The 25251-nt window shown below is 44.0% G+C and overlaps 1 protein-coding gene and 1 long non-coding RNA gene across 5 annotated transcripts in view; one reads left to right on the top strand and one right to left on the bottom strand.

Annotated features, from left to right (window-relative positions):
- The first annotated feature begins 512 nt into the window (after nt 1-512).
- LOC119475866 lies at nt 513-4309 on the top strand. Its single transcript, XR_005203903.1, has 3 exons — nt 513-525; nt 2065-2069; nt 4102-4309. It is a non-coding gene; the product is annotated as an uncharacterized LOC119475866 (long non-coding RNA).
- Nucleotides 4310-7520: 3211 nt separating this feature from the next.
- zzef1 (zinc finger, ZZ-type with EF hand domain 1) overlaps nt 7521-25251 on the bottom strand; it is a 35596-nt gene continuing 17865 nt past the window's right edge. Inside the window, exons 33-54 of one of the 4 annotated variants that reach the window (XM_037748177.1) lie at nt 24942-25074; nt 24153-24291; nt 23885-24050; nt 23519-23781; nt 22922-23091; nt 22380-22578; nt 22096-22259; nt 21695-21975; nt 20977-21151; nt 20753-20885; nt 20439-20665; nt 20033-20341; nt 19850-19950; nt 19588-19723; nt 19035-19394; nt 18778-18921; nt 18382-18550; nt 17329-17427; nt 17018-17234; nt 16213-16363; nt 11167-11238; nt 7521-9467 (exon numbers count right to left, since the gene is read on the bottom strand). In XM_037748177.1, the coding sequence (XP_037604105.1) occupies nt 9387-9467; nt 11167-11238; nt 16213-16363; nt 17018-17234; nt 17329-17427; nt 18382-18550; nt 18778-18921; nt 19035-19394; nt 19588-19723; nt 19850-19950; nt 20033-20341; nt 20439-20665; nt 20753-20885; nt 20977-21151; nt 21695-21975; nt 22096-22259; nt 22380-22578; nt 22922-23091; nt 23519-23781; nt 23885-24050; nt 24153-24291; nt 24942-25074 (3889 nt within the window). In that variant the 3' untranslated portion in view covers nt 7521-9386. Of the gene's footprint in view, nt 9468-9560; nt 9820-11166; nt 11239-16212; nt 16364-17017; nt 17235-17328; nt 17428-18381; nt 18551-18777; nt 18922-19034; nt 19395-19587; nt 19724-19849; nt 19951-20032; nt 20342-20438; nt 20666-20752; nt 20886-20976; nt 21152-21694; nt 21976-22095; nt 22260-22379; nt 22579-22921; nt 23092-23518; nt 23782-23884; nt 24051-24152; nt 24292-24941; nt 25075-25251 lie in introns of those variants that run through there. The other 3 variants (XM_037748179.1, XM_037748176.1, XM_037748178.1) reach the window with 3 other exon arrangements.

The following is a 25251-nucleotide window of genomic DNA, read 5'->3' as shown; positions in this document are numbered from 1 at the left end:
TGAAGCACATCTTTAACCCTGAGGTTCCCTCCCTGGTGACTGAAAGCACCATTGTTAGCTCGACCTTGATGCATAGTACTTCCTGGTTAAAAGCTTACCAAAAGACCATGAAAGCCACATAATAAACAATAATGATGTCATACCTCTGTTCATTGATGCAGTGATCACAGAGCACAAAAAAAAACTAATCCACGAATTGGATCTTTAAATCGAACTGAATGAAACAATTTCAACATCTAGTTAGTTCAGAGGGAGCACTGAAGTTGTGCTTGCATTAGCTGATTGGCTGTTTCATTCATGCTTCACAATCACTGGCTCATTCACAGCTGTGTGGCTATCAGCTGACTAGTCGCATCCAATCATATTCATGCAGTCATTACAACCAGAAACTTAATACTGATACGCTCATCATGTCAGCGCTGTTTGCTGCCTCAGCTGCCTCCACCTCCTCAACATCCTCCTTATGTGATATGTTCTGATGCTTTAACAAAAATTTAACGTTCATGTATGTTTATTAAGATTGACGTCACACGTTGGTTTGTAGACTATGGTTTTGAAGCATCGAGTTTGGTGTTTTGGCCATCGCCATGTTGTTTTTTTGCAACCAGAAGGGACACGAGAGGGCAGAGCTAAGTACAACTGAACTCTGATTAAGGGGCCGTACACATGCCGCGTCTAAAATGCGTGCAAAACGCCAGAAGTGCCTCTTTCATCCTTTTATCCAAGGTGCTTGGGAGGTTGCGCTACTGTCCCACTTGCCGTTACTAAGCAACCAAACCTGCATGCTGCGATGATTACATTTTATTAGTAAAAACCTCACTGACTAAACTAAACTCAGTCAAAACATACAGTAGATAATTGGATTTCCAGCACAGTAAATCCCTCACAGTAGATTTACTGCTTGATTTCTCTATGTCAGTCTGGCTCACTTTTCAACCGGATGTTGTGACGTACTTGGACAGAAAGCAACACAACCTCCTCTCCATGCCAAATAGATATAGTCAGAGCAACACAACCTCCTCTGCACACCAGATAGATAGAGCCAGAGCAACACAACCTCCTCTCCACCATGGAACCTTGAGAGAGGACCAGATTTGTTTTTTTAAATTCATAGTTGCTTGGCAATGTAAACATATGTTACCCATGCCAATAAGCCCCCTTGGACTGATAGGGAGGCTAAATCTCCTGGAGGACGGAGGTCCAGGTCCGTCATGTGGAATGAGGCTGTTAGTGACCAGTTGCTCACCCGGGTCAGGAATAAAACATACGGGCTTCCATTTGACACAGGCTCGGGGCACAGCAGGGCAGTCCATCTTCTCTCATCTCCCTCACATTAGAGCCACTATCTCCTTTTAGACAGACACGGCCCCGGTCCTAATGATCCAGATTAGTTAACAGGCTTGGCAGCGCGGCTGTCATGTCGGAACCCCCAGCTATCCATTATAGTCCACCTTCTCCCGGTGCCACAGGTGGCCGTTCCAATAACAGCCCGCCTCTAACCCAGATAGGCGACAGGCGAGAAATGAGATCAAAAACAGCAAGCTTCTCTCTCCCAGTGCAATCACACAATAGCGTGCGGCGAGCTGCTAAATATGGGTGTACTGTAGGCCTTCGGTGTGTCTTATTCTCACTGGATTGTTTAAACTACCCAATTATCCCCGAGCCTCATGAGAGGTGACCCACACTGGCCCCCCCCTTGTCTCAGGAGGTTGAGAGGAAGTAGGTCTCATTATGACAAGGTGGAGGTGGAGTTTCCTCCGGCGTGGCAGCAGTTTCATCAGCAGGGTTGTGGGATCAGATGGGGTCAAAGGTGCACGACAACGAAAGGGTGAGAAATGACCCGAGGGGAGGCATGGCACAAACTGACAACACGACCAGCGGAGCCTCACTCTCAGTAGCAAGAGAGAGTCTGTTTAATCTTGTATCGACGGAAATATAAAAGGGGTAATTCACTCTAATAATAGACTCATGCCTTCAGGATTCAACCCCCTGTGGATTCTCTATAAATACTGTAGTCCTAACAAGGTTAAGGACGTTAATTTAATATTTATTTAAAAGAAAGAGAAACTGTCAATAATAGTTTTTTAAGGAGGTTGCACTTTGAAAGCTTACTAAATGAAATAACACACTTTATTGTTGATAACATTCATGGTAGCTTGATTAGAATTTCAACGTGTGATATAATATATCAAATCTACAGAATTATTCTGAATTCTCTGCACGTTATTGAATAAAAATAAAATTGCAATTTAGCTGCACTAGAATTGTATTTCATTTTAATCAGGGCTGTCAATCGATTACAATAGTTAGTCAGGATTAATTGCAAATGAATCGCAGATTTCTTATCTGTTCAAAATGTACCTTAAAGGGAGATTTGTCAAGTTTTTAATACTCTTATCAACATGGGAGTGGGCAAATATGCTGCTTTATGCAAATTTACATATATATTTATTATTGGAAATCATTTAACAACACAAAACAATAACAAATATTGTCCAGAAACCCTCACAGGGACTGCATTTAGCGTAAAAAAAGTGCTCAAATCATAACATGGCAAACTGCAGCCCAACAGGCAACAACAGCTGTCAGTGTGTCAGTGTGCTGACTTGACTATGACTAGCCCCAAAACTGCATGTGATTATCATAAAGTGGGCATGTCTGTAAAGGGGAGACTCGTGGGTACCCATAGAACCCATTTTCATTCACATATCTGGAGGTCAGAGGTCAAGGGACCCCTTTGAAAAAGGCCATGACAGTTTTTCCTCGCCAAAGTTTAACATAAGTTTGAAGGGTTATTTAGCCTCCTTCGTGACAAGCTAGTATGAAATGGTTGGTACCAATGGATTCCTTAGTTTATCTAGTTTCATATGATACCAGCATATTCACTCTAGCTTTAAAACTGATTTAGGTATGACCTAAAAAGTTGTGCTAATGTATTAAAGAAATCAGTGGCGTTAAACACAAATCTGCATTAACGCGTTAACTTTGACAGCCAAGTTTGAAACAGCTGTTTTGAAGATTTTTTTAACTTTTCTGTATCATTATTGTTTTTATTTTCATATTTTATTTTGCTTTATATTTTTTCCTATTGTTGTATCCATCCCCTGACTTGTGCGTCACCTTTATATACCTAATATTAAAAAAAAGCCACATTAAATCTACTTTAAGTCAATGTTGTAAAATAATAAAACCTCCAAGGGGGGGAGTGAATACTTTTTATATGCACTGTAAATTATATTGTTGAAACGTTGCATTATTAAACAACACGCACACACAAAAGGATCAGAATTAAATGAGATAACAAACTCCCAGAGAACGGAGGGCTGCCACACCAGGACAGACACAATTTGCAATCACAACAAGTGACCGCATGTGAGGAGGCATTTGACTGCGTGCTCCACGAAATGACGCAGATGACCCATTTGGCATATGTGTGGTGACAGCAGAGATCCCTCTACCAGAGGGAGGAGGGAGCATCCACAGCAGGAGAAACAAAGGAGGCAGCAGATCAGGCAACTTGTCCCTCGGCCGACCTTCATAATCGGAGTCGTATCGTAATTGTTTAATTTATCTGAATGATCTAATGGGGAATAAAGGATGTGAGACAAAGGGGGGGCAGCATATAAATTTAGATATACCAGTAAGAGGCTGCTGTGTTACTGGTAAAGGCAACATTGTGGAGAACATTAACAATGTGATTCATTTGATGCTCATGATTGTTTGTGATTCATAAGTGTAAACAGCTGAAGGTGGTGATCATGTAATGCTGTCGGTGCTGGCTTATGAAACAAACTCTCTTCTGCTAAATTATGTCATCCCAACTAAAAGTATTGCTACTATGACCGAGCCAATCACATCCACAGCGTGACTTTTACAGACAGCATATTCCAACCCATCTTGCACCTGTACATTTTTAAGCTCTGCACATTGAAACGGAAAGTTTTCACACCAGCTTAAACATTTCTAAATACCATTACAAAAATCTGGTCCTCTCTCAAGGTTCCATGGTGGAGAGGAGGTTGTGTTGCTGTGGCTCTATCTATCTGGCGTGGAGAGGCAGTCATGCTGCTCTGGCTCTATCTATCTGGCGTGGAGAGGCAGTCATGCTGCTCTGGCTCTATCTATCTGGCGTGGAGAGGAGGTCGTGTTGCTCTGACTTTATCTATCTGGCTTGGAGAGGAAGTCGTGTTGCTCTGGCTCTATCTATTTGGCGTGGAGAGGAGGAAGTGTTGCTCTGGCTCTATCTATCTGGCGTGGAGAGGAGGTCGTGTTGCTCTGGCTCTATCTGTTTGGCGGCGCCGGGAAGCTGCTTGACATCCTCCTGGATCCACCTTCTCACATATGTTCACATTATATGTATTTATTTTTGTCATATGTATTGTCTATGTTGTATTTTCATTATGTTGTTACTCTGTATACACAACATCAATTGCACGTCTGTTCATCCTGGAAGGGTGGGGGGGTTTCCTTATCCGATGAGAGGGTCACACTGTAAAGGACGCTTTAACGGGAGAAATAACAGGGATGAAGAGTTTATCAATCAATTCATAGAACACCTTTCTTCAGGCTAATAGTACTGATTCATACACAAAAAAACACGACTTTTAATTCATTCATTTCTGAATGTTCTGTTAAATCAAACTCGGCAAAACTAATTAAAATATATCCGATACTTACAGATGGAATCTGTGTGTGAAGAAGAGATATAATGACAGCAGTAGCACAAACTCACCAGTTTCAAATCATCTTCAGCGACTAATAATAGAAAATTAATGAAAAGAAACGACCCAGATGATGTAACGTTATTCAGAGGAGTTAGAAACCTCTCTGGTGTACTGGTTTTGTTAATAAAAATGTCTTTTCACCATAACTCACTAAAAACCAGCTTCAGCTTTTGGAATATCTGCTGCACATGGTGCTCATATCCTCTGAGCATCAAAACAAACAAAGCTCATGATAACCATTTTTACCAAAAACAAATCTCCATTCCAACACCAAGCAACTCATTTATATATGGGCACACGGCAAAAACACACTGATGGTGCATGCACGCATAGTGATGCTAGCGATTTTGCTTCTTCATTGGAACAGTCCAATACTGCATGTTCAAAATGGGTGACTTTGTAACGGAATGGGAAGTCACAGTAACCAAAATCACAAATGACTAATCCCAACACAGCATCTCGCCCAGCTTTACCACGGCGTTGAGACATATCGTGATATGACAGTTACTGTAAGCCTGTTTTGTTTTCTCTCTACCGTCACAGCTGCTTCTTTTCACCTTGGGTAAAACAGAGCACTGGGATGTTGGGTGAAAAAAAAAGAAGCAGCAGACCGAGCAGAGGGGAGCCGAGCAGGAGGATAGCTGACTCACTCCGGTGTGGGGGCTTCGGTAGCGCGGAGGGGCAGTGAATCATCTGGAGCCTTATTGAATATTTCCTCCATTTGATGTCATTACCGCCCCAGTGATCATCGCTCCCTCCCTCAATCAGCATTGTCCCTGAGACTCCAGATTCCCGGCAGGGGACAGATAGAGGAAGCAGACCTGGAGCTGGGGGGCATTTGAGGTAAAAGAAGACTCTGAATAAACAGAAGGCATACCAATGGACTTTTATTTGATTGCAGAAAGGAGCGATTCGGCTGAATATATGTGGATGTCTGGAATAAAGTGTACTTGTTTTCTTAAAGGTTAAAGGGCGAGAAGCAGCGTGAAACGAGAACTATCGACGTTGGTGTTGGATCACAGAGTACAGTATCTGCTGGGAGTGAGTGTGTGGGCTCTAATCGATGCAGACGGAGTGATCGATACATTATTTGTTGGTGCACAGAAATTCTGTTGAGCCTACACACGGAAAAGATGAAGATGACAGCAGAAGTTGTATTTAAGTCATTTCTATTTTTATTAGAAATGGATCACATCTCAACCCAAGCAGTACGTGGTTGTTGTTTTTCTTTACCTTCAATGTGCCATGCATACAAAATCAGAATCAAAGTGTCCATCTGTTAGTGCCCAATAAAGTTTATATTTGTACGTGGGGTTGATATCAAAGTCTTTTTCCTGTGCAATTAATATTCACAGATATGTACATTCAAATTAGTCAGCCTCGAATATCAAGCATCCTCGCGAAAAAAAAACAACAACGTTAAAAGTAAAAAGTTACAAAAAACTTCAAATGAAACAATATATTTCTCTTTTAAAATAGAATTAATAACTATTCGGCTAACATGAGTTAAATTATGATTGCTTCATTTTTAACCGTAGGCACGTCGTAGATAGGTGAGGCGTCGTAGAAGCCAAACGGAGGCCATGTATCTCTTCCTCTCTGTCCTCACTGCAGCTGATGTCTGTGTAAACAAAACCACCGAGCTATTCTACGGTCCTCGGAGGGACCATTTCAAAAATAAAAGTCAAAAGTAAAATAAAAAAAAAAACAAGGTCTAAAGGTTTCCTCTGCTTCTCCAGCTTCTCACCGGGTAGCTATCTGATATGTGACAGAACAGAAGGAACTCTACCAGGAGCTCTTTCAGAGATGTTTCATGGATCACAATGATTGGTTTCTTTGGTATAAACCACCATGACTTCCTACAACTAAACGAATCTCTTCATTTGAAATGAATACAGTAATGATTGGAAAACAACCCCCCTGTCGACTCGCTCTCTTTAAAACTTTCAATTTGTCAACATACAAAAACTTGATGTCTTCTTTAACATGAACGTACATGACTGGTCTCTGTGGAAGTGGCTACAGGTGGATCTCAGCTTTAATAACATGTGGGGTTGGTGTCATGTGATTAAAAGTCACATTAAACATTTAAGGAAGCGTCACACCAATTATCTGTGTAATTACAAAAGATGAGGTAATTCAGTATTGAAGAATTCAACATTGTCAGCTTACAAAATATGAGATGTGTTACCAGTGAATAAGTGGGATAATGTGTCTATTTTACAGTTTATGTTTCTCAGTATGTCAACTTCAATTCTGAACAATTACGTTTTTATAAGTGGGAAAGACAGTCCATCTGTGCATTAGTGGGAATCAACTGTGTTTGCTCTATTATAGATATTTGTGTAATGACACCACATTCATCACGATACACAAAGTATGGGGAGTATACTTGCCAACCCGACTCATGTTTTTCATTGCCCTCTCCCGGTTTCTTCCGAGGGTCACAATTCTCCTGTATTTCTCCCGATTTCTGGCAAATTTTTACACCTTCTTTCCTTTTTGTTATCTATACCATGGATGTATAAAGAGAACTGGATACAGTGTTGTAAGAGGGCCCCCGTTCATTTCTATGAGAGTTGCTCAGTGGCGCATGAAGCCAAAATGGCTCGACCGTCGAGGGATAAAATACCCGGATCATCTGGCGATCTTCCGCATCCATCGGGCCCATAGAGCAGGCGCAGTGGCGTTTCCTTTAACTCCGCCTCTCAGCCCTCGCTCCAGCCTCAGTCTGGGGCTCATTCACATGAGCGGAGGAAGGAAAATAATTCTGGATTCTGCTATTAGTGCATTTTAAATTTTTTAAGACCTAATAATTTAAATAAGGGCTATTCAAGTGTTCGTACTGGGAAGTTGATTTACCTAAAAAAAATGATCCGCTGAGTTACGGACGTCGGCATCACATGACGGCATCACATGACGGACACAGAAGTTGTTGTACCGCCGTTTGGCCACTACAAAAATTTGCTTCACAGCCCGGTGCACTTCCTTGGGGTTTGTGCGCTCGCCACAGCGTGCAGCGCCCAAAGTCTGGCTTTGCTCGATGTAGTGAAAAAGCTGCAGTGGCGCGGCGCAAGCCGTTGGAAATAATGGGTTTCAGAGCGCGGTGGTGCCGTTGCGTCTGAAAGGACCTTCAGTGAGTGAGAGACGGAGAAATTGAAATCTGAAAGAAATAATCAAGCAGGGGCAAAAAATGAATGACTAAAAACTGATGAATATTGGTTTACGCCAGAAGGGGCGAATCATTCAGTTTTCTTTCCTGAGAATTAAAGGTAAAATCAAAAGTTTAACATAAAAATGCCGTTGCAACGTACTTATTATTTTGTTATTTAAATTCTTTAAGTCACCAAAATGCAGGAAACAAGGTCTCTGAAACTGAAATTGTTCTGGGGGAGGACCCACCGAACGCCTGCTTTTAAATCCTCCCTATATTTAAGATCTCAAGGTTGGCAAGTATGATGGGCACATGATAGTGTCATACACTATAATTTATGAGAATTGTTTCTTTCACTGCTGTGAAAAATGAATGTAATTATACATTAGATAAAATAATAATAAATAAATCAGTGGATAAAACTGAAGGCCTTTAAGAGATTCGGGGTTTCTCTATGATTTGTTTGCTGTTATTCATCTTCATTTGACATCATAATGGTCGTTCATTCATTCACTAGTAATGGAGTGAAAATACTTCAACATATTGATAGAATAACACGGAGGAATGCATTGCAATAGTATATTATCACAGTTTTCCCTCAGCTGTAATGATAATTCTCATCCTATGCAAAGACTATGGCTATTTGAGTATCATCTTAATCCCGTTCGGCCCGATCAAACTGTCAGCAGTTCTGAAGCGGGTCTTAGTGCACATTACACGTGTCATCATGACAGAAAGTCGCAGATCAGATATATGGTTCGGATATCTGTGATGATATACCGATCCTTCCCTTCAACAGGAGCCCTAAAACAAAAAATATCATCATCTACTACTGTTGTCAGAAAAGGAAAGAAGTAAATAATGAAGGTGGCTAGGAAGAAAGGAGGTGTAGATCAAATGATAGAAGGAGGGAGGGAAGGAAGGAAGGAAGGAGTGGAATGAGCTAGTAGGTCAGCACTTTCTCCCCATGGTGACTAATGAGACTCCACTGTCCTGGACAGTATTTTTAGGATGCTTTACATGTCCACAGAGACACGCAAGTCGCCATGGTGACCTGTTTTCACCATGATCAACTATGTAACCCAGAGTGGCTGCTTTTAAGGAGGAACAAAGGCAGAAAAAAAAGGAATATACTTCCCCTTGAAGGTCGCGAATTTGGCACACTTCATGTCCTTTAGCATCTTCAAGTAAAAAACTTAAAAAACAGAAAAGAAAGAGAGACCCCGCAATTGTTCCTGTTCCAGTGAATGCACATGCTGATATACCGGTTTAACCTAAGGCAAAAAGGATTGTGAGTAAGTGTGGAAAGTGCTCTCGGAGTACCCCTCCACAGCTCCGGACCAGAGTGCTGCTGAGAGTTACCGGCGTGGAGGGGGTCCCTTTAGAAGGAAAGCACTGGATGGTCGGGGAGCTTTTCCTCCCTCACCTCCCCGTCCCCTCGTTCAGCTGAGTCAGGACGCGTCCCCCTTTTTCCGGTTGTTCTCCTCCTCTCTCTCTCAGTGGACCTCTCAAGGGGACATGTTGAGCAGCTTGGTAGATTTATTGGGGTAATTGATAGCCAGGCTGATGGCAGCGATGTTCTTCAGAGCCTACACAATGGAAAAAAACAGTATGTGGATGAAATACAGCGCGGGGAGAGAGAAAAATCAAGCAGAGTGAAGTTATAAAACGAGACGTGAGAAAAAGCTTGTTTTTCACCTGTGCTGTGCACAGCATGTTGAGTGATGATAAACAGGCAAATTGAGGGTGACTAAACTGATGAATCAAGGACTTCTGTGCGGTTTACGTCACCTTATCTAATAAACAGAAGTGCTTAACAGATTGAACTGCCTTCAGTGCTTTTGTTCACTGCTGCCTGCAGGTTGATGATATCAGTAAGTGGGTTGTTGTTTCTCTCCGGCTCGGTCCAGAGAGAGGATGACAACTACTGACCAGTAAAGGCTAAAAAACAAAAACAATGAGCGGAAAGTAGATCTGAGAGGAACTGTAGTCAGGTGACAATTCTCTTTTGTAACTACAAATGACGCCTTTCACAATAAACTTTATTCATTTGATCCATTGTTAATATAGACATATTTATTAGTGCAGCTTTAACTTAACGAACGTGACATGATATACCTGCTAATTCAGTCTTCCAGTCTCAGTGGCACTTCAATATTTTATTTCCTATCAAAGTTCCTTGCAGAAAATACCAAATGTATTTAATTTCTATGTCTGAGAGTGAATGATTATGTTCCCCTCTGCACTTTCACTCTTGTGGCTGTTCAATAATTTGTGATGTTTCTTGAAAAATACCCTTCACCCAGTGATTTCCTTTGGTGCTGAGCAGTCCAATACAGCAGCAGTACCTGCTGATTTGGCTGTTACGTGATCAGATGGTTGCAAATGTCATATCAAAAAACACAGCGATCTCACACTGTTATCTGTGTTTAATTGAGTGAATAACAGGATGAATAAAAGCCGTGGAGTAGTGGAGTGAACATGATCCTCTGAACACTGTGCAACTTGTGTTATAATAAACTCACCAAAAATAACAGGCCACTGACTTGGAGGAGAGAACTCAAAGAAAAAGTAGTCCCCAGTGAGTGAACTTGTTTAGTTGCGGATGGCTTTGGAACATGTTTCCAACCTTTTCAAATTAAACCTCGGCCATTTTACTTTTACTTTGCATCGTTGTTATCATAATAGTTACGACTACTGCCAAGTCATCTATGGTTTTGTTTTCAACCTGACAGGTATTAGGTAACCGCTACAACAGAACCACCCACCTATGTTTATTTCACCACCCCGCATCCTCTCCTCCTCTGTAACTGCCTTCAGGCGCCTCTGCTGTACTGCGGGGTCCACAGTACAGAGAACGCTGTGGCTCGCTGTGCCGCAAATTCTAATGGACTGTAATTACCAAATACATTAGTCCTGAGTGCGGCCCACACATATTCAAAACAAGGGGAGGGAGGCGCAGAGGGATCTGCTGGGTGTCAACAGCTCGGTGATTCACTAGCAAAAAGAGACTCCAGCCGCGAGCTGACTCACAGCGACTGAAGGCCGTTCAACCGACGGGACCGCGTGTTTAAGAAAGAAGAGTTGCATAATGTTACAACACTTTCAGGGTGCGCAACTTCTTTGAGCTACTATCATTCACGTCAGGCAGCAATTCAAAAGCATCAAAGATGACCTGAGAGAGCCTGGCTGAAGGCAGGACTTTGAAATTAGAAAGGCAAGAGATGTAAAAAGTCGTCAGTGGTTATTATGCAAAAACAGAAAAAAAGAAAAAGCTTGAAGTCTTACCATTGCGGTGTGATTGAGGAGCGTCTCGTCCGTAGTCATGGCTAACAAGTACTCCTGGAGGATGCCCTGAGCCTGGAAAACACATCAAAGGTTGGTAACAAGTGTATTTTCTGCCATGTTTCCAAATGCAGCTCGCAAAAAAAATACCCACAGATAACCTCACCTAAGCACCTAAACGAAGAACGTGTTCTCACTCATTGTTTTTTTCAGTCCAAAATGGCGACAGCGCTACTGCAGCGCCATGTAGCGGCTGTTGTCAAAAAGAAGAGTTTCGCCTCTTTGCTTCTCTACTCTTTTGCATAACCGTCACGAATACGAGGAACTTCCCCGAGACAGACTGCCTTAAGAGGTTACATAAGGGATGAATTCAGTTATAAATGAGGCCTGGTTCCCTGACCGCTCTTCATCTCCATCTCAGCATCAAATTTAACTGAGGAATGTTGGAACGGTCAATCAAAATTATAAACAAACCCGTGGAGTGCTTCCACTAAAGCCCGACGGGAGAGAGACATACCTCGCGTTACATAAGCGCAAGGAGTTGGTGGAACAGAGATAAGACTACATAGCGGCTAAATGGGCTGAGACTGGCCAAATGGAGCTTTTCACAGAGCTGGAGACACAGTCCAGAGCCCTGGTCCATCATCCGTCTCGCAGCACCCCCAATGTTTATGCTGGGGAACATCCTAGGACCATTTGTACAGTCGGTAGTGCATGACATACCGTTTTGATTTCCTAAATATAACTTTCACTTCCTGGGGAAGAGAGTTCACTGAATCTCAGTGGACCTGGCCGTGAACTCTGCGTGCGTAGAAAGAGAGAGAGCTGATGCTGGAATGTGACCACAAAAGCTTTAAAATAAGCCGGTTCTAGGCTCAGACCTAATATGGACACAGAAGGCTCCATGATGTGTCCACTCATTAGTCTCCCATGACTTTACAGTGGAGTCTTTTTGGAGCTGTATGTCATCACTACGGTTCAGCTCATATGTCAACATGACACTAATCTTAGTCAACACTAGGGCTGTCAAAGTTAACGCCTTACACAAGTTATTGCAAATTCGCTTTTTCAAACGCCTTTAACGCAACTTGTGATTTTCAGGTTGTAGCTCAGTTTTAAAGCTAGAGTGAAGATACTGGCATCATATGAAACTAGAAAAAACCTAAGGAATCCATTGGTTTGTTTTGCGAAGGAGGTTAAATAACGCTTCAAATTTTTCCAAACTTAAATCTTGGTGAGGAAAAATTGGCATGGCCATTTTCAAAGGGGTCCCTTGACCTCTGACCTCAAGATATGTCAGAGGTCAAGAGACCTCTGATAACTTCTGTTGTGATTTGACGCTATATAAAAATAAATTGAAATTGAATAAATTGAATTGAATATGTGAATGAACATGGGTTCTATGGGTACCCACGAGTCTCCCCTTTACAGACATGTCCACTTTATGATAATCACATGCAGTTTTGGGGCAAGTCATAGTCAAGTCAGCACACTGACACACTGACAGCTGTTGTTGCCTGTTGAGCATATATTTTTATGCTAAATGCAGTACCTGTGAGGGTTTCTGGACAATATTTGTCATTGTTTTGTGTTATTAATTGATTTCCGATAATAAATATATACATACATTTGCATAAAGCAAGCATATTTACCCACTGCCATGTTGATAAGAATATTAAATACTTGTCAAATCTCCCTTTAAGGTACATTTTGACCAGATACAAAATGTGCAATTAATCGCGATTACCTATTTAATCGATTGACAGTCCTAATGTCAACATGACATGAGTACCTCCAACCTCAGTCAACACTAATCCTTACTTTTTAGGAGGATGGTGACGGGTAGTGCACTGTGTTGTAAGGTGAAGCACTAATGCTTACAGCTGATGAAGGTTTTCCAATATTTATGACCATTTGAGGATGGATCTTAAATAGTGAATGTTCCCCTCTATCAGAACAGTCCTGCCTCGTTATAAAATCCTCTGTGAACAAATGCACAAGTCCTGGAAGAGTAGGGGTGGGAATCACCAGAGGACCCACAATGTTATCATGATACTTAAGTCACGATACGATCTTAATGCGACTTTAAAACTTTTTGCGATAAGATATACTGTATTGCGATATATAATTTTGTCAACTGCAAATTATAAAGTTTGTCAACATCTGTTTTATCTAATCAGATACAGTTTTCCCTCTGTTCATCTCAGAGTTTTCATGCACATATCTTGAGGTCAGAGGTCAAGTGACCCCATTGATAATGGCCATGCCAGTTTTTCCTTACCAAAATTTTGCGTAACTTTGGAGCGTTATTTAGCGTTCATCTCAACAAGTTAACATGATATGGTTGGTACCAATCGATTCCTTAAGTCCTTGACACACCGAGCCGACAGTCGGCCGTCTGACAGTTTGGGGCTGTTGGTGAGCGTCTGTTGGCCTAGATTGTCCCGCATCGTAGGCTCTAGTCTGCCTTGGCTGTTCAGCTTAAGTGAATCAGTGCACGAGAAGAGAAATTGAAGTGAGGAAAGCAAGCCAAGGAGTAAAGTGAAGAGGAAAAACAGAGGAGACTCTTCTCATTTTTCATCTTCATCTCATCTGATCATTCCAATACACGGATATTTTCACGACAACACGGCCATCTGGAATGAAGCTAAGTGGTGAGTGAGAGTGGTGTGAAAATGGTCAGCAAACGGCGCTTTGTTTCATGTACGTATCATGACTAGACTAGATTTTTTTCCCCACCACTACGGATCAGTAAATCCAGTTGAATCCAATCTAGATGGTGCAGAGCCGAGTTGTCGCCTGTGTAACCCAGTTTAGAATCACATTCCCTGGCGTCTTCAGGTTCAACTGACAGACATTTTTCCTTTTTATTCTTGTAATACTTTGAACCACATCCTGAAGTGCAACACCAACCACCACTCACTGTGACAGCTGCCACAAGAGTTAGCAGGTGTGTGTCTTTTTAAAACCAACATGAAGTATTTTCCTGTTTTATCAGCAGAATGCTGGCAAGGCTGAGATGGGGGAAGTGAATGGGTCAACGTATCTGTTTTGAAACATCCACTGAGCGTGCCCTTGTGCAAAACATTCCTTACCACAGACATCATGCTGCGGCACACACATTTGTGTTGATGAAAGGCAGGTCGTGCTCTGTGATGATGCTCTGCTGGATGGAGGCGCTGGGACGTGCCACACACCAACATGTGTCTATCATTGCTACAACAACACTGGACTGGAGTGTCCATGAAGGGCATCCCAAGGAAAACTGATGAGTACTGCTACTGCCCCCTGGTGGTTGCCAACACATACTGCTCCATTTACTCATCCTCCCTCGCATGAAAACAACATTCAGGGGAGCACAGAAATCCATCCTGAATGACAAGTCGACTGATGTCATTTTATTGTCGGGTCACAGCCTCGGGCCTCAGCGACCAGACCAGAAGGGAGCGCGAAAGGTAGAGCTTTTCTGGGACGGTCTGGTTCAATCGCGTTCACAGATGGGAACCTCCTGGCTGACGGCGTGCTCATAATCCTTGAGAATTCTCTTAATCAATAATTCAAGACAGCGGAGAGAGAGTGAGAGAGAGAGAGTGAGAGAGAGAGAGAGACCGTACGCATCACAAAATGGATAGCATCTCGTCCTCTCCCATGCAGTCTGCAGGGAGCCAGTGTGGCACTGTGCTGTCTGACAGATGGCAGGGCTGGGCTTTGGCCCCTAGCCCAGCTCAGAACAGGTGGGTGGAGGAAAAACATGCTCATCTCACAGAGAGACAGATATAGACAGAGAGAGAGGGTAGAGGGGGGCAAAGACAGAACTAAAGAATAAAATGGTGACTCTTTCGCTCTCATCGTTTCATTCTAATCGCCTCGTACTGAATATGTTAATGTCAAGCTAAAAGAAAAAAAGAAAAACACGGGACAGGTTGTCTTAAAGGAACGCAGACTGAAAGATGAGCTACACAAACAGCCTGGTTGAGTCCATAATGCTGTCATCACAGCAAAAACAGTCAACACAACTAAACAAATACCTCAAATGTCACTTAGCCCCACCTCCAGCTTTAACAACAACACCTATACAGCACTGGCCCTAGGCCCTTTCAGAGTGTTCCTGAGTGATCCGAAAACACGTGGACCGCTTTAAGTACATCCGTTCACACCTGGCGTTAGAATGCATCTCCACATGCGTCTCCAGTGACCGCTTGTGATCGGATCTCATATATCGTTCTATATGCAAATAAACACATAGGAAATACATGGCTGATACATCAGACGTTGTGACGTAATACTACATGAATGTCAGTAGTAATGTCATACGTATTCGTGAATTTGGGTACATTTTATTAAAATCAAAATATGAGGTTATTGTACCGGCGGACCTCCGTGCCACCAACACCGGTGCCTTTGCCAGGCAACAGCAGGCGGGCGGGTGGTTGGGTGTCAGCTCTGTGCAAAGCACCGGAACAAAAACACAAACACATCTCCGACAGTATGATAATAATAATGCACTTCCTGTGCCTAGTCTGATAGTCTGTAGATATGTAGCCTAAAGATAAGATATATTTTAATAAAATACAGTTTTAACAACAGAATACAGTAGAGCACAGCCACCGTTTCCATGCCTCGAGGCAGACAAGTGCTCACGTCTACCTGTCTATTCACCTGAAGAGCGCAGAGACCTGCGGATCCCAGCGTGACGTCAGTTGAGCCGGCGGTCCTTAATGTGGCCCAGGACACATACACGTACACACTGCTAAAAGAATGTGGCCATATGTGACCCAGACCACCACTGGATGTGGATCGGATCTCAATGCGTCCGCAATGCGCCTCGAGCGCTTTCACATCTGTACTTAGAGCTGTCCACTTGTGATGGGATCCCTCAGGACACATGTCAATACCAGGTCTGAACAGGGCCTAGATGTGGCTTGCATATATATATATATGTGTGTATGTGTGTGTGTGTGTGTGTGTGTGTGTGTGTGTGTGTGTGTGTGTGTGTGTGTGTGTGCGTGCGCGCGTGCGTGCATGCGTGTGTGTGTATGCGTCACTCACAATGGCACGGGCCTCTGCGATGAAGAAGAGTTCAGTGAGGGCTCGGTGAAGAGGCAGCAGCACGGTGATACTGGTGGGATCCTGGCTCAGGCTGTTTTCCATAGTCATGAAGAGCTGCCACAGAGGTCGCAGCAGCGTCAGCTCACAGGCTCTGGAGTGCAAACAAATCGAGAGTTAGGCGAATAAACACGTATACACACACAGCCAGAACAGGATGATAGAGAGTTACATTCTGTGAAAAACAAAGCTGTGGCTGGAAAAGAAACTCCATACGTTTATCATGACATTTATCCTGTAACCTCTGATATGGTTTTTCCACAAAAATGTTCAATTACACTTCCCTCATTAAGACATCCAGAATCTCTAAATATATCTAAAGCTTCTGTGTTAAGTAACATTAAGGATATCATTTAAAGCAAAAAGTGAAATGGGTTTATAATTCTCATAGTGTGTGATGTTGTCGTTGTGACCAGATGGTAGCCAGGTCAGTCTGTACATATGCAAATTCCTACACACATCCTTTACCTCATTTCCGTGGTGACTACCAGGACATGAGGGATTATGAAGGCTTTATGCAAACCATGTGTGGAGTCCTGCACACAGCTCTGGTGGAAATACACTGCAGAGGTTAAAATGTGCACTGGGTTCTCTTAACTAAATGAGAATGTTCGTGAATAATACTCTGGGTGTCCATACAGGACATACATACATATAAGACTTCAGTGAAGACAGAAAAAGTGTGAGAAGCACTGAAGAGAATCGGAAGGAAAGAGACAGAAATGCATAAACGAGGCTGAACTCTTACGTCTGGGACTGACACTGCAGGAGGCGGAGCAACAAGTGAATGGCTTTCAGTCGCTGGTTCCCCGTCTGGCGACAGGCCACGCCCACCTGCCACTCCCAGATGTCAGCCAGTGGCAGGTGACCGAGCACTTGGTCATCTGCTAACATTTGCTTCAGTATCTCAAAACCTGATTGGAGGCGAGCAAAAGAGAGGCAGAGAGGGTGACGACCTGGCCGACCTGAGGATTCAAGTTGGTAGTTTGCAGAGTTGCCAAATGGAGCACGTTTGTACAAAAGGAAAAATTATTGTGTATCTGTTTTAATGTGAAGTACCTGTCTGGAAACGCCCTCTGTGGCCTCCTGTGACGGTGAACTTGTAGCCCCACTCTGTGTTGCTCATATCTGACATGAATCTGTAGTACAGGGTATCACCTGAGAGAAACACACAGAATAGTCAAACTATCTGAAATGCGAACACGTGGAGCAGAAAAGGAATTAAAGCTGGGGTAGGTGATATGTTTTTGACATCATTGGGCAAAAATTCCATAATAACCTTTCAGCATATTGTAATTCAAGTGTTCTGAGAGAAAACTAGACTTCTGCACCTCCTCATGGCTCTGTTTTCAGGCTCTAAAAAACTACTTTGGCCAATCACAGGTCATTTCAGAGAGAGAGCGTTCCTATTGGCTACAAATGCAGATACACGTTCATGGCCCTTCAGTGAAAGCCTGATTCAACAGCGGAATATCCTGCAGGAAAAGTTGCTATTCCAGCGTTGGCAACAACTTCCTACAATGCAAAGCAACCCAAAAATGGAAGACAGACTTATCCAAAAAAGAGTCATACAATATCAGCGAAGCTTTCCAGAGATGGAGAGAAAATGTTGCCAATAGGTTAGCCTTCTGCTAACCACAACCACACGGTGCCTTCAAATGGGGTCGTGTTTACTGTGTTCATGAGAAGTGTCCACATGAACGCCCCCCTCTTGTGGTATTCACCACTACTAAGTGGTAAGTTTCTGAAAGCTCCGAGTTCACGAGTTGTGACGTGTTTGTTGACGTTGTCAGAAATAGTGGAGGCCGGGGAAGTTCATTTTTCGGTGCATGATAAGTTCAGATATTTTAATTTTAGTCTTACGAGGAAAATGTTGATATTCCCGACAGTGTGCCCATGCTCGTCTGGTGACAGAGAGAGGAAAGAGGAGAGCTGCAGGGTGAAGGCTGTATTTTCAAATTCTGGCTTTTTTTTTTACTTTTTCAGCCTGCCTAACCTGGGGTACCACTTGAATTAGAATATACTGAAAGGTTATTATGGAATCTTTGCCCTTAAACACACAAAAATAAACTGCCTCTGCCTGCTTTAACGAATTTTACAAATATTTCTCACCGGGAATCTCAAAATCGGACCACTTCTGAGGGGAGCCACTGAAGTTGTGGACGTCCTGGAGGAAATCACTGCTGCTGGACATGATGAGCTCATCGCAGCCTTCCTCTGTGTAGCAGCGGGAGTCAAACTTTACTGACAGGTAGATGGCCCCTGGGATGTGCACCTTGTCCTTAAGAAAGAAAAGATGGAAACACTTGTGTCTTCAAACTGAATTGAAAAAGACATGCCCCGTTTCAATAGGCAGCTCTATTGCAAAGTCTCCTTTAGTTAAACAATTTACATTTTGTGTCCAGCTCAGAGAGTGAAACAGACAAATGAGGCAAAATAAACTTCTTAAAACAGTTATAGCTGTAATTGATGATAAAAAGAAACAAAAAAAAAAACCAGTTTACTCACCTCAAAGTTGGTGTTGTTGTCATATGGGTGTTTGGACTCCCTGATCTGCACGGCCATGCCCGGCTCCTCCATGAACTGGCAAGCAGTGAGGGACAGACTGCACAGCATACTCTGGCTGCAACCCTTCAGCACCCTCTGGAGAATCTGATTATTGAAGGATTATCACAATCACATTAACCCACAAAACACCTAGTATGCATCATATGTGGAAATCACATCACACCAAACTCCACATTCTCCTCCTCCCTTCCGCCCACCTTCTCCCAGAGCGGCCTCTCCTCCAGCTGCATCAGCATGTCCAGGATATAGGCCATGTGCGAGGCGCCGTTCAGCTCCAGGGCCTCCTCGCTCAGCGCCGCCTCCGCGGGCCAGTCGGCCAGGAGCGAGGCCAGCACGTGGCGGGCGTACAGCGTGGCGATGGCCTGGTTGACCTTCACCAGGTATTGACGGACTGCCCGATTGCTGCGCACGTCCAGCTCCTTGTGCAGGAGAGCTGAACTTTTGGTGCGCCTCTGTTTGGCGTAGCTGAGCTGCAAGTCAGTCTCTGAATTCGTGATGAGCTTCTGGGCCACTACGTTGATCTCCTCTGTGGCCTTTTCACAGTGACTGGGTTTAGACTGTGGGAGGAGAGCCATGATGGGATATATCAGAATATTGACTTTCTTGTCATAGTTAGTAACGTTCATATTGGTAATGTGCCAAACAGCCATTTCTAAGAGATGCTTTTTGACATCACAAAACCTCTGTGTAATGATGTTGGCAATTCATAATAAAATATGCTATTTCAGGGCACATTTTTAAACAACTCACCACGCATGACACCACGATCATATCAGTGTCCACGGCCTTGGTGTTCCTCTCCTCAGAGCGAGGCCGCCTGTTTGGTTGCCACTTCTGAGCCAGCGTCCGAATTGTCTCATCTGTTTTTATCTCTTCTCCATCAAATCTGAAAAAAAAACAAAAAACACAAAGGCACAACACAAAACAGAGAGGCAGTTTGAGATTGTAAAATATGACCTTTACCACGGAGGATCGTATTAAGAAAAATAAATTAAACAGAAATTCTTCTGACCTCTTCTGAACCTCCAGGAAGAAGGAGTCCGTTCTCTTCATCTGCAGCTCGTACATGGCTCGCAGGATGGGCAGAGGGGCGTTTAAGGCATCGTGGGTGATCTACATTGAAAGAAAAGGGACTTTAGATTATTACATCCTACAACATTTCACTGCATGTATCATGAATTGCATCCCTCATCACCTGGAAGCAAATCTTTGTCTCCTCGTCGAGACCCTCTAAAGGGTCGGGCTTGTTGACGTCGGTCTCGTCGGGGCCGCAGCTGGAGTGGTCGGAGTCGTGCTCCTTGTCCTGCTCTCTTTGGTCTCGCTCTGGGTCCTGGGCCATGGAGTGGATCTCCCTCTTGGAGGAGTAGAGCATGATGGAGAGGATCTCTAGATCTCGCAGCAGCCACAGCTTGCTGAAGCCTGTCCCTTTGCTGCACTTCCTCACCAGCAGCTGGGTCAGTCCCGACTGCTGGATGTCCTCCTGGGCTTGCTCTACTCCATGTTTCTACGCAAGAGGACACGACAGAATGAGAAAACCACCTCTGGAATCATTTTATTAGGGCTGTCAATACATTCAAATAATTAATCACATGATTAGGTACCTTCAGTGTATTGTAGAGGCCTTTAAGGGCCAAGGAAAGAACCCAGGACGCCTCCACAGCATCAGGAGAGCCATTGTCCTGGCTGGCCTGCAGCAGGTGGCTGATGATGGAGGTGAAATTGATCAGGTAGCGGCTGAGCAGGGTCTTCGGGGAGTCCTGGCTCTCTATCTGCCCTGGGAGACCACCTGCAGTGGAATCCTGAGACTGGATGAGTTGGTAGTCCTTCACTAGAAAGATGAGAAAGCACACAAAGGGTTAACTCCACGTTCATTTCTACACACTGCCAACGTTATTAGACAGTGAACTGCACAAACCTGTTTTCCTCTTGCGTGTCTTAACATCCACCACCGCGGCGTGGTTCTTTTCTGTGAAGTGTTTGAGCAAGATCATGTTGTGCTGCTCATTGGCGTTGTCAATAAACACCGTCTGGGTTCCCACACACAGCACCTGGCAGGCACAAAGAAAGAAGTCACAACTGAGCTGAGAAAGTTAGGGAGCACAGTGTACTGCCCTGTACAATGGTACGTGTTCTGCCTACCTCAGGGAAGCCCACCAGCACCAGCAGGGTGAAGAGGTTGGTGCGTTTGAGGGTTTGTGGCAGCTGCTGGATACAGTGGTCAGTGAAGGCGGCGATGACTGTGCTCCACTCAAGACAAGCATTCAGACTGTGTAAAATGTCTGCCACTGTGCACGCCCAATCCAGACCGATACGACTGCAAAACAGAGGAAAAGAGGAGAAAAACATCTCTAAATAACTAACAGCTGATGGTTGGTATGGTATTTCTTCACCGGTGCAAATATCTATTAGCTTTCTGGCAAATAAGATCTCAACTGTGTGATTAAGGGATTCCATCAGTTCTGCATCTGTTACAACATTATTTATTATACTATGGTGGAGCAAATTCATTTTAACGCCACTAATTTCTTTACCGCATTAACGCATCTTATGAATTTTAGGTTGTAGCGGGCTCAGTTTTAGAGCTAGAGTGACGAAACTGGTATCATATGAAACAAGAGAAACCTAAAGAATCTATTGGTAACAACCAATGTTGTGAAAAACCGCCAAAGAGGCTAAATAATGCTTCAAACTTGCGCTAAATTGCGCTAAAACCTCTGACCTCAAGATATGTGAATGAAAATGGGTTTTATGGGTACCCACGAGTCTCCCCTTTACAAGTCATGCCCACTTTATGATAATCACATGTAGTTTTGGGCAAGTCAGACAACTGTTCTGTGGTATCATCAGTTTTTTTTACCTGTCTAAACAGACGGCCCCCAGGCTGAAAAGCAGCTGGGTGGTCTTCCAGCCCTGGGTGTCTGAACTGGCTGCCTCTCCTTGTGCTAGCAAGTCGTATTTGTCAGCCAGGGCCTCTGTGACGGCAGTGTCGGCCTCCGTCGGAGGGATTCGGAGCAGCAGCTGACCCAGTAGTCCCAGGGTGAGGTGGTAGGTCTCGTTGAGAGAGCCAGCGTTGGAAATGACTGCCCTGAACAGCTTGGGCAGGATGGAGTTCAGACTGGGCAGAGACAGGGTGTTGCCCTGTGGGTACAAGAAAGACAATGTAAACGTTATCTATAGATCGATGGAACACATGCTGAGGACAACGCTGAAGCAATATTGAGAATAGTGAATATTTCAGGAGTGCATGGTTTCACGTACTGGTTTGGCTGGTGGCAGCATGGCTGCTAGCAGTCCCAGGATCCTCTCTCTGGAGCACTCTGAAAACACATGCTCCTGAAGGGGAACCTGGGGCAGCCTCTCGTCTGTCTCCTTGATGACGTCAGATGCTGGAGAGTTGACTGCTCCTGGACCAGACTCTGAAGCTGAGAATGGAAAAACAACATACATGGTTGCATCCAGACAGCTAAGGGATAGTCATAATCACCACTAATGAACACAATCAGAGCTGTAATCAGCCTGGTGGGGGTAGTCTCAGTACTTACGGCGGACCACAGGAGAAAGGGGGTCCTCACTGGACACAGAAGGCGTCTGGCTGAGGCTGGAGGAGTCCAGGGTGTCCTGGGTAACCAGCTTCAGTTTCTCCCCCTCTCCAGTGCTTAAGGGGGGTGTCACCTCTGCTGAAGGAGCCGGGGGAGGAGAGCCCACCTCCTTTGTTTTGTTCTCCTTACCTGATTCTTTATTCTAATGGTGGGGGGATAACAACAATTCAGTAGGTTGACAACCCAACGGTATGAGCTCCTGAACTGTTAGAATACTAAATACTGTATTACCTACATTAACAAGAGGATGTATCTCTACTTATTTTTGTACATCAACTGGAATACTTCCAGACGTGTTTTTCTGTGAATCTAATAATGTCCTGCTGATCCATCAACTCTTGCAATAGTTATGGATGTGTATGATACACATATCTTCTCTATTTATCTGTATATTTATCCTACTTCCTGCCACTGTAATGATCCACTCCCCCAACAGAGATCATTCAATCTTCATATCATCTAATAATGTGACTTCTGCTCCTCACCTTGTCCCTGGGAGACGACGGGGAGCAGATTGCTGCGGTGCTGCCGGGGAGGGAGGTGTTGGTGGCTGTGCTGAGCTCCTGAGAGGACTCTGGAGAGACCGGACACAGCTCACTATCAGAAGCCGATTCGTTGGACGACAGCAGGGCGAGCAAGGCCGAGGAACGTAGACCTACGTGGAGGGTGACAAAAGGAAGGTTTGCCGTAAAAGGACACAACATAAAAATACACTGTGACACACGGATAAACAATGAAGCATCCCCCTTTAACAAGTCAGTCAATTTGATAGAGGATAGAGGAGACTTTATCTCTCCCAAGGCCATCGTTTTGTTTAAAGAGGACCTATTATTCTTTTGTGTTTTCCCCTTTCCTTTAGTGTGTTATACAGTTTTTTGTGCATGTTAACGGTCTACAAAGTTACAAAGCCCAAAGTCCACACTAAAGGGAGTTCCTCTCCCCCACAGTAACACTGCTCATGAACAGAAGTATGGGTATTGAAACGCACAGCAAGTCTCTGCATGAAAGCAAGTAAGTGTATTTCCCAAAATGTTGAATGCCACAACAATGCCTTTAACAACTAAATTGCGGTTCGGTCTTACCTTTGCCAGTTTGCCCCTTCAGCAAACAATCAGTGATGAGTTGGGAGCAGTGTGTCTGCAGGGCCGAGGCCTGGCTCAAGGTGCTGCACTCCAAAGACTCTCCCTCCATCCGCTTCTGACTGCTCAGTTCTGACGTGTAGAGGGCCAAAGCAGCAAACAGTAGCCAGGAGTAGTTGTGGATGTAGGGCTGGATCAAGCGGTGGCGGTCACTGATTCGTATGGTCACCATGGGGTACACCGTGATCCGATGGGTGGGCAGGTGGCTGGAGATGGGAACGTTAAAAAATGATTAAGTCTACAAGTCGGAGGTAAACAACTAAAAAGGTAAGTGTGTTTTAACAGCACAGGAAACTTTAAATGTCTCACCTGTCGGGGTACTTCTTTGCATGGTAACAACCAAAGCACAGGTCAAAGTCTTCACAGACGTTGCAGTTGATCCTGCTGCCCACAATGAGCCCCTGGCAGTGGTCACAGGCGTATTCCATGTTCACCATCTCGTGGTCATCTTCATGGCCCTCAGGCTTGGCACCGCCTGGTTAAAAACACACATTCACATTTAGATTTGCTCTGATGCTCTCATCCAACTCGCGATTATTAGTGACTGTATGAGTAGTGAGAGAGTGTATGAGCTCACTGAGGAAGCAGGTCTTGCAGAGGTCCATGTCCATGCACTGCAGACATCGGTAGCGGTGCCAAGGTGCCATCCTCTCACAGCCGTCGCAGGAGATCACCACATTGAGCAGGTCACAGTAGCGTGCAATGAACATGTGCATCTGTGGATATAACCGGGTAAATTATTTGAAGAACACAGTGTTATTGTCTTTGAACTTCCCTATCTGAGTTTAGCAAACATTTACATAGATCATTGCTGTCATGGACTTGTAAATATTGACTTACCTACAGCTTGTTTAACTTCATCACACACAAACAGTGTCACAGACTGATGTGTTTGTCTTGTTTAACAGATATACACAGAGTTTCAAACACTTTTGTGTGAAGTGACGCTAACACACTACACTAAGATGATCAACATGGCAAGCATTATATCTGCTGAACATCCACATCATCAGCTAATGTTAGCATGTAACTCAAAGAACCGCTGTGCCTGAGTACCGCCTCACAGAGCCATGACCGTGGTCGTAGAGTCTTGTTATAACCTTGATGTTAGACATATCCATTGATGTTACAACATCATCTTTTCTAAATGGCAGCTTGTAAGGTTGCAGGTTGTCTTTAAATGTATTACCTGCAGGATTAAATCTGCTCTATTCTTTGTAAGCACAGGAAGGAAAACAGAGAGCGGACAAGCACTTGGGGCCGTCGGGTTAAGCACTGAGTGCCATTTGTTTCCCCAGACAGCTCAGACACGAGACAGTTTTCCTTGTTTGCTAATGATTGGACTATTTAATGCACTGTGATGTACCTTTCTCCTGTCCTCCATGGAGTCCTCTTCATCGATTTTGTCGTACCACTTCTCAAACATCCCGTCCATGCACTCATCCATCCACTCCTGGTTCTTCTTGTAGTCTGCGATTTCATCCTCTTCTGTCCATTGACTGAAGATGAAATGAAACCACAGAAATAATCCATCATGTGCAATTTAAGTGGCTAGAACACTGCTTAAAGGGATCATTAATTAATTAGTTAACCGCCATCTACTGTAGGTAATATACTGACTATGGATAAGTACCTCATACAACCCCAGTAAAAACAAACTGAACTTTATTTTGCAC

This window comes from Sebastes umbrosus, chromosome 17 (genome assembly GCF_015220745.1).
Source record: "Sebastes umbrosus isolate fSebUmb1 chromosome 17, fSebUmb1.pri, whole genome shotgun sequence".
Classification (NCBI taxonomy): domain Eukaryota; kingdom Metazoa; phylum Chordata; class Actinopteri; order Perciformes; family Sebastidae; genus Sebastes; species Sebastes umbrosus.
Note: the sequence above shows the minus strand (reverse complement) of the source record. Positions and strands in the feature narration are given on the sequence as shown.